At 49.7% G+C, this 10,000-nt stretch overlaps 1 protein-coding gene across 1 annotated transcript in view; it reads right to left on the bottom strand.

Annotated features, from left to right (window-relative positions):
* LOC138946620 (mucin-19-like) overlaps positions 1-10,000 on the bottom strand; it is a 148,160-nt gene that overhangs the window by 103,086 nt on the left and 35,074 nt on the right. Inside the window, exons 17-21 of the mRNA XM_070318064.1 lie at positions 8,411-8,490; positions 7,847-7,988; positions 5,461-5,554; positions 4,836-4,915; positions 334-510 (exon numbers count right to left, since the gene is read on the bottom strand). Coding sequence (XP_070174165.1) covers positions 334-510; positions 4,836-4,915; positions 5,461-5,554; positions 7,847-7,988; positions 8,411-8,490 — 573 coding nt within the window. The remainder of the gene's footprint in view (positions 1-333; positions 511-4,835; positions 4,916-5,460; positions 5,555-7,846; positions 7,989-8,410; positions 8,491-10,000) is intronic.

Consider the following 10,000-nt stretch of genomic DNA (forward strand, 5'->3'; position numbering starts at 1 on the left):
GTCTGTCTCTCTCTCTCTCTCTCTCTCTCTCTCTCTCTCTCTCTCTCTCTCTCTCTCTCTCATTTGTTCATTGTTTGTTTTTATTACTTCTTTAATTGATATTCCAACATGTTTTAAACGTATTATCATTAGATTAAACCCTCCCATGGGCGAGGGCTGGATGTAAAAAAGCACCTGTTTGCTTATGCCACTACCCTCGTAAATAAAGAATTTGTCTCTTGTTGTTGTCTCTCTCTCTCTCTCTCTCTCTCTCTCTCTCTCTCTCTCTCTCTCTCTCTCTCTCTCTCTCTCTCTCTCTCTCTCTCTCTCTCTCTCTCTCTCTCTCTCTCTCACCAATGGTGGTGGGTTTTTGGATCAAGGTTTCCTTGAAGTTGCACTTGACGACGAAGGGCTCGCCATCTCCCGGACCGTCAGGGTCGATGGTCAAGACATCCTTGGCGATCTTGTTCTCCCCGAGCACCCCCTTCTTGCCGATGAACGACGCGTACGACTGGCAGTCCGGGAAGATCTCTGTGGTGGAGACGGTAGAATTAATTGTCATAATGTTAAGTGTGTGTGATTGGCAGTCAGGGAAAATCTATGATTGGCGGACGAGGTAGAATTAATTATCATAATGTTAAGTTTGTGTGATTGGCAGTGCGGGAAGATCTCTGATTGGCAGAGAAGGTAGAATCAATTATCATAATATCAAGTTTGTGTGATTGGCAGTTCGGGAAGATTTCTGATTGGTCGAAAGGTAGAATCAATTATCATTAAGTGTGTGTGTGTGATTGGCAGTGCGGGAAGATCTCTGATTGGCGGAGAAGGTAGAATCAATTATCATAATATCAAGTTCGTGTGATTGGCAGTGCGGGAAGATCTCTGATTGGTCGAAAAAGTAGAATCAATTATCATTATATCAAGTTTGTGTGATTGGCAGTGCGGGAAGATCTCTGATTGGCGGAGACGGAAGAATTAATGTTCACATGCACACGTTTAAGGACCCAAATTGACAGCAACAGTCTCAGGGCTTGGAAACATCAATACACACATGCAGGAACATCAACATCAACATCAACATCAACATCAATGGCTAGCATCGTACTGTACAGCAGCTCGCTTTCCCCAGTAATAAGCAGCCCGAGTGTCCATGAGGGTCACCTCCAGTACTATATCAAGCCCGAGTGTCCATGAGGGTCACCTCCAGTACTATATCAAGCCCGAGTGTCCGTGAGGGTCACCTCCAGTACTATATCAAGCCCGAGTGTCCGTGAGGGTCACCTCCAGTACTATATCAAGCCCGAGTGTCCGTGAGGGTCACCTCCAGTACTATATCAAGCCCGAGTGTCCGTGAGGGTCACCTCCAGTACTATATCAAGCCCGAGTGTCCGTGAGGGTCACCTCCAGTACTATATCAAGCCCGAGTGTCCGTGAGGGTCACCTCCAGTACTATATCAAGCCCGAGTGTCCATGAGGGTCACCTCCAGTACTATATCAAGCCCGAGTGTCCGTGACGGTCACCTCCAGTACTATATCAAGCCCGAGTGTCCATGAGGGTCACCTCCAGTACTATATCAAGCCCGAGTGTCCATGAGGGTCACCTCCAGTACTATATCAAGCCCGAGTGTCCGTGAGGGTCACCTCCAGTACTATATCAAGCCCGAGTGTCCATGAGGGTCACCTCCAGTACTGTATCAAGCCCGAGTGTCCGTGAGGGTCACCTCCAGTACTATATCAAGCCCGCGTGTCTGTGAGGGTCACCTCCAGGACTATATCAAGCCCGAGTGTCCGTGAGGGTCACCTCCAGTACTATATCAAGCCCGAGTGTCTGTGAGGGTCACCTCCAGGACTATATCAAGCCCGAGTGTCCGTGAGGGTCACCTCCAGTACTATATCAAGCCCGAATGTCCGTGAGGGTCACCTCCAGTACTATATCAAGCCCGAGTGTCCGTGAGGGTCACCTCCAGTACTATATCAAGCCCGAGTGTCCGTGAGGGTCACCTCCAGGACTATATCAAGCCCGAGTGTCCGTGAGGGTCACCTCCAGTACTATATCAAGCCCGAGTGTCCGTGAGGGTCACCTCCAGTACTATATCAAGCCCGAGTGTCCATGAGGGTCACCTCCAGTACTATATCAAGCCCGAGTGTCCATGAGGGTCACCTCCAGTACTATATCAAGCCCGAGTGTCCATGAGGGTCACCTCCAGTACTATATCAAGCCCGAGTGTCCGTGAGGGTCACCTCCAGTACTATATCAAGCCCGAGTGTCCGTGAGGGTCACCTCCAGTACTATATCAAGCCCGAGTGTCCGTGAGGGTCACCTCCAGTACTATATCAAGCCCGAGTGTCCATGAGGGTCACCTCCAGTACTATATCAAGCCCGAGTGTCCATGAGGGTCACCTCCAGTACTATATCAAGCCCGAGTGTCCATGAGGGTCACCTCCAGTACTATATCAAGCCCGAGTGTCCGTGAGGGTCACCTCCGGTACTATATCAAGCCCGAGTGTCCATGAGGGTCACCTCCAGTACTATATCAAGCCCGAGTGTCCATGAGGGTCACCTCCAGTACTGTATCAAGCCCGAGTGTCCGTGAGGGTCACCTCCAGGACTATATCAAGCCCGAGTGTCCGTGAGGGTCACCTCCAGTACTATATCAAGCCCGAGTGTCCGTGAGGGTCACCTCCAGTACTATATCAAGCCCGAGTGTCCATGAGGGTCACCTCCAGTACTGTATCAAGCCCGAGTGTCCGTGAGGGTCACCTCCAGGACTATATCAAGCCCGAGTGTCCATGAGGGTCACCTCCAGGACTATATCAAGCCCGAGTGTCCATGAGGGTCACCTCCAGTACTATATCAAGCCCGAGTGTCCGTGAGGGTCACCTCCAGGACTATATCAAGCCCGAGTGTCCGTGAGGGTCACCTCCAGTACTATATCAAGCCCGAATGTCCGTGAGGGTCACCTCCAGTACTATATCAAGCCCGAGTGTCCGTGACGGTCACCTCCAGTACTATATCAAGCCCGAGTGTCCGTGAGGGTCACCTCCAGGACTATATCAAGCCCGAGTGTCCATGAGGGTCACCTCCAGTACTATATCAAGCCCGAGTGTCCGTGAGGGTCACCTCCAGTACTATATCAAGCCCGAGTGTCCGTGAGGGTCACCTCCAGTACTATATCAAGCCCGAGTGTCCATGAGGGTCACCTCCAGTACTATATCAAGCCCGAGTGTCCGTGAGGGTCACCTCCAGTACTATATCAAGCCCGAGTGTCCATGAGGGTCACCTCCAGTACTATATCAAGCCCGAGTGTCCGTGAGGGTCACCTCCGGTACTATATCAAGCCCGAGTGTCCATGAGGGTCACCTCCAGTACTATATCAAGCCCGAGTGTCAATGAGGGTCACCTCCAGTACTATATCAAGCCCGAGTGTCCATGAGGGTCACCTCCAGTACTATATCAAGCCCGAGTGTCCGTGAGGGTCACCTCCAGTACTATATCAAGCCCGAGTGTCCGTGAGGGTCACCTCCAGGACTATATCAAGCCCGAGTGTCCATGAGGGTCACCTCCAGTACTATATCAAGCCCGAGTGTCCATGAGGGTCACCTCCAGGACTATATCAAGCCCGAGTGTCCGTGAGGGTCACCTCCAGGACTATATCAAGCCCGAGTGTCCGTGAGGGTCACCTCCAGGACTATATCAAGCCCGAGTGTCCGTGAGGGTCACCTCCAGGACTATATCAAGCCCGAGTGTCCGTGAGGGTCACCTCCAGGACTATATCAAGCCCGAGTGTCCGTGAGGGTCACCTCCAGGACTATATCAAGCCCGAGTGTCCATGAGGGTCACCTCCAGTACTATATCAAGCCCGAGTGTCCGTGAGGGTCACCTCCAGGACTATATCAAGCCCGAGTGTCCATGACGGTCACCTCCAGTACTATATCAAGCCCGAGTGTCCGTGAGGGTCACCTCCAGGACTATATCAAGCCCGAGTGTCCGTGACGGTCACCTCCAGTACTATATCAAGCCCGAGTGTCCATGAGGGTCACCTCCAGTACTATATCAAGCCCGAGTGTCCGTGAGGGTCACCTCCAGTACTATATCAAGCCCGAGTGTCCGTGAGGGTCACCTCCAGTACTATATCAAGCCCGAGTGTCCGTGAGGGTCACCTCCAGTACTATATCAAGCCCGAGTGTCCGTGAGGGTCACCTCCAGGACTATATCAAGCCCGAGTGTCCATGAGGGTCACCTCCAGTACTATATCAAGCCCGAGTGTCCGTGAGGGTCACCTCCAGTACTATATCAAGCCCGAGTGTCCATGAGGGTCACCTCCAGTACTATATCAAGCCCGAGTGTCCGTGAGGGTCACCTCCAGTACTATATCAAGCCCGAGTGTCCATGAGGGTCACCTCCAGTACTATATCAAGCCCGAGTGTCCATGAGGGTCACCTCCAGGACTATATCAAGCCCGAGTGTCCGTGAGGGTCACCTCCAGTACTGTATCAAGCCCGAGTGTCCATGAGGGTCACCTCCAGTACTATATCAAGCGCGAGTGTCCATGAGGGTCACCTCCAGGACTATATCAAATCCTTTGTGGTATCTTTATTCAAAGGAACTGTTCGTGCATGGTTAACAGTGGGAAACATGTTTGACTGGAGGAGAAGCGGTGCATTGTGTTAGTAAGGTTTGCACAGAATTCAGAGCCAAATAAGGTTTGAAACGAGCCAGTCTAACCACAAGGTTTGAAAAGAGTTTAGAGCCAGTTTCCCAATAAGGTTTGCAAAGAATTCACAGACAATTTACCCGTAAGATTTGCAAAGAGTTGAGAGCCAATTCATGCACAAGGTTTGCAAAAGACCTTTACCTGAACACATGAGAGGGCCGATGGTGACACTGGCGGATCCTCCTTTGATCTCGTAGATTGGCAGTTTGTCCTTGGCAATGCTGGAGGTGGAGAAAGGGGAGTAAAGAAAGGAAGATATATGACGTGTACATTTATTTCTATGTGCCTTGTTATGGCTCTGAGGGGAGAAAAGAAAGGAAGATATATGACGTGTACATTTATTTCCATGTGCCTTGTTATGGCTCTGAGGGGAGAAAAGAAAGGAACATGTATGACGTGTACATTTATTTCTATGTGCCTTGTTATGGCTCTGAGGGGAGAAAAGAAAGGAACATATATGACGTGTACATTTATTTCCATGTGCCTTGTTATGGCTCTGACAGACAGTGTGATGGTGTGTGTGTGAGTGTGTGAGTGTGTGTGTGTGTGTGTGTGTGTGTGTGTGTGTGTGTGTGTGTGTGTGTGTGTGTGTGTGTGTGCGCGTTTGTTTGTTTACGCGCGTGTACAGCGCGTGTACAGAGTGTGTACAGAGCGTGTATGCGTGTGTAACTGACAAATGAAAGACTGCTGTTGGGGCGATGGTTTCCACTGATGACTAAGGACAATAGTGTGTTGAAGAAAGGTGAGTGAGATGGGAGCTACATACGCCTTGATGGGCGAGTCACACTTGCAGCTCTTGCCATTGCAGGGACCCTCCAGCACGTCGCTCAGCGGCTTGCCGCTATTGTACGTCATGCCGTCTGTAGAAACAAAACAAGTTGTCAGACAATTAATGTTTAAGAAGTAAGGAAACAGTAAGCCAAAGAACTAAAACGACGGTGCACATCTTTGGCTCCTTCGTAGTGTGCGTGTACAATATCGTGTTTTTGCCTCTACCACTGAGATTTGTCAACCACACACACACACACACACACACACACACACACACATACACACACACACGCACTGACACACACACACACACACACACACACACTCACACACACACACACACACACACACTCACACACACACACACACACACAAACACACTCAAACTGTCTGTCTGTCGCTCTGAGAGCTATGACATGGCAAATCGGCCTCAGAGCTATGACATGGCAAATCGGCCTCAGAGCTATGACATGGCAAATCGGCCTCAGAACTATGACATGACAAATCGGCCTCAGAGCTATGACATGGCAAATCGGCCTCAGAGCTATGACATGGTAAATCGGCCTCAGAGCTATGACATGGCAAATCGGCCTCAGAGCAATGACATGGCAAATCGGCCTCAGAGCTATGACATGGTAAATCGGCCTCAGAGCTATGACATGGCAAATCGGCCTCAGAGCAATGACATGGCAAATCGGCCTCAGAGCTATGACATGGCAAATCGGCCTCAGAGCAATGACATGGTAAATCGGCCTCAGAGCTATGATATGGCAAATCGGCCTCAAAACTATATGCCATGGCAAATCGGCCTCAGAACTATACTGTTCAAAAAAAGAAACGCATAGTTGCTACTTGCCAAATTTGTTTTATTTTTCGAAAAAATTAACAGAAAATCCAATATTTAGATTATTTGTTTGAAATTTGGTATGGACACAGTTGAATGCACACACAGTTCATTTGCATCTTCAAATCAATCAGTCAATCAATACGATTGGGTGCCGAGGCTGTCAAGTCAGTAGGGGGTGTGACTGCCTTGAGCAGCAACAACTGCCCGGCACCTTCTGGGCATGGACTGGATCAGATACCGGATATCTTGCTGTGGGATGGTGTCCCACTCCTCCTGAAGTGCCTGCAATAGATCGCGGTGATTTGCCGGCGCTTCTTCTCGCCTGCGCACACGTCTGTCCAATTCATCCCAGAGGTGTTCTATCGGGTTCATGTCTGGCGACATGGATGGCCAGGGAAGCACCTGGACTTGGTGGTCGGTGAGGAACTGGGTGGTGAGTCGTGCTGTGTGCGGGCGAGCGTTGTCCTGCTGGAATATGGCATCCTGGTCAGCCAGAAGAGGAAGGGCGTGTGGGCGCAGAATTTCCTCCACGTATCGCTGGGCAGTTATGCGCCCTTGGACGTGCACCAGGGTGCTCCTTCCAGCGGTATTGATCGCCCCCCACACCATGACGCCTCCACCACCATGAACGGGTGCCTCATCCACACAGTTGGGCGCGTAACGTTCGTTTACTCTCCGGTAGACCCTCCTCCGACCATCATGTCGCTGGAGCAGGAAGTAGGACTCGTCGCTGAACCACACGTGTCTCCAGTGATTCCGGACGGTCCAGCGAAGGTGCTGGTTGCCCCACTGCACTCGGTTCTGGCGATGGCGGCGGGTGAGGACAGCTCCTCTGTGAGGTCTGCGAGCTCTCAAACCAGCTTCATGCAGGCGGTTCCGCACGGTCTGGTCCGATAATCGGTGTGGCCCGGGGAGAGCCTGGACAGAAGATGAGGCCGACAGGAAACGATTCCGGAGGTGGCGGAGCCGTATGAAGCGGTCGTGAGCAGCAGTTGTCGCCCTTGGTCTTCCCGCTCGTGGCAAGTCAGCAACGGAGCCAGTGGCTTGAAACCTGACCCACAGTCTACTGATGGTGCTCTGGGACACGTGGAAGTGCCTGGCGATTGCACTTTGACTTTGGCCTGCTTGTAAACGACCCAATGCAATTTGGCGGTCTTCTCTGCTCAATCGGGCCATCTTTCGTCGCTGAATTGTCGTCTGATTTCTTTGTGGCGAACAATCCGCTTTTATGGGTTTTGGAAGACATGGTGAGAGCTCAATATTCCCCGAGTTTCACGAGATTACACTGAAGCATGACGAGTGGTCATGCCAAATGAGCAATTTTGACATTGTAGCCACTGATAACGCATGCGTCACGTGCAGAGCTCACTTGTGGCAATGGACGAAAGGTCGACGACCAGATAAACATTTTCTGCAGTTTGGTGGATATCCTTGTAGCCATATAACTAAATTAACCAAATATTACAAGCTATGCGTTTCTTTTTTTGAACAGTATATATGACATGGCATATCGGCCTAACTGCCGTGCACTGACCGATGCTGACGGAGGCCCCGGAGCAGCCCGTGAAGGTGACGGACTGGACGCACGACGTTGACCGGTCCTTGAGAGCCGTCAGCTGGGCAGGTGAGGCATTCGGGTAGTTGATAGAGAACGACTTCCCTGAGGCCAGGTTCAACTGTTAGCAAACAACGAGAACTTATTATATTCACGATTGAACGAGTCGGAAGAAAACACTCGCACAAAATGAACGGAAAGCCGTGGGCAACGAAAACCAGCGGTGTTATAATTTCACACACTGGTAGTTTGCAACGACCCAGCGCATTCTTTGCAACGACCCAGCGCATTCTTTGCAACGACCCAGCGCATTCTTTGCAACGACCCAGCGCATTCTTTGCACATTCTCATTTCACCTCATGCACGTGTATGGATTATTTTGGAGCTCAATATAAAGGCAGCGGAGCGCTTGCTTAAAGATATTGTCCGCAACCCCCAACAATGCCAAAAATTAATACCAACACCAACCTCTCCCTCCCCCCTCCGCCCCTCCCCGCACCAATCCACCTACCCCCCCTCTACGCACACGCAAATATGACTCACACCACCGCCATTCCCGTTATTGATGACAGTGACTCCCTTGTTGGCATCCATCTCGCACTGGGCAGTGAACGGCTCCAGATCTGCACACATTTTGGGGATGATTGTCATCCATGACACACCACAGTCACACAATGTTGGGATGATTTATATCGATGACACACCACAGTCACACAATGTTGGGATGATTTGTATCCATGACACACCACAGTCACACAATGTTGGTATGATTTGTATCCATGACACACCACAGTCACACAATGTTGGGATGATTGTCATCCATGACACACCACAGTCACATAATGTTGGGATGATTGTCATCCATGACACACCACAGTCACACAATGTTGGGATGATTGTCATCCATGACACACACCAGTCACACAATGTTGGGATGATTTGTATCCATGACACACACCAGTCACACAATGTTGGGATGATTTGTATCCATGACACACCACAGTCACACAATGTTGGGATGATTTGTATCCATGACACACCACAGTCACACAATGTTGGAATGATTTGTATCCATGACACACCACAGTCACACAATGTTGGGATGATTTGTATCCATGACACACCACAGTCACACAATGTTGGGATGATTTGTATCCATGACACACCACAGTCACACAATGTTGGGACACACAACAGTCACACAATGTTGGGATGATTTGCATCCATGACACACCACAGTCACACAATGTTGGGATGATTTGTATCCATGACACACCACAGTCACACAATGTTGGGATGATTTGTATCCATGACACACCACAGTCACACAATGTTGGGATGATTTGTATCCATGACACACCACAGTCACACAATGTTGGGATGATTTGTATCCATGACACACCACAGTCACACAATGTTGGGATGATTTGTATCCATGACACACCACAGTCACACAATGTTGGGATGATTGTTATCCATGACACACCAGAGTCACACAATGTTGGTATGATTTGTATCCATGACACACCACAGTCACACAATGTTGGGATGATTTGTATCCATGACACACCACAGTCACACAATGTTGGGATGATTTGTATCCATGACACACCAGTCACACAATGTTGGGATGATTTGTATCCATGACACACCACAGTCACACAATGTTGGGATGATTTGTATCCATGACACACCAGTCACACAATGTTGGGATGATTTGTATCCATGACACACCAGTCACACAATGTTGGGATGATTTGTATCCATGACACACCAGTCACACAATGTTGGGATGATTTGTATCCATGACACACCACAGTCACACAATGTTGGAATGATTTGTATCCATGACACACCACAGTCACACAATGTTGGGATGATTTGTATCGATGACACACCACAGTCACACAATGTTGGGATGATTTGTATCCATGACACACCACAGTCACACAATGTTGGAATGATTTGTATCCATGACACACCACAGTCACACAATGTTGGGATGATTTGTATCCATGACACACCACAGTCACACAATGTTGGAATGATTTGTATCGATGACACACCACAGTCACACAATGTTGGGATGATTTGTATCCATGACACACCACAGTCACACAATGTTGGGATGAT

The sequence above is a fragment of the Littorina saxatilis genome, linkage group LG14 (assembly GCF_037325665.1).
Source record: "Littorina saxatilis isolate snail1 linkage group LG14, US_GU_Lsax_2.0, whole genome shotgun sequence".
Taxonomy (NCBI): Eukaryota; Metazoa; Mollusca; class Gastropoda; order Littorinimorpha; family Littorinidae; genus Littorina; species Littorina saxatilis.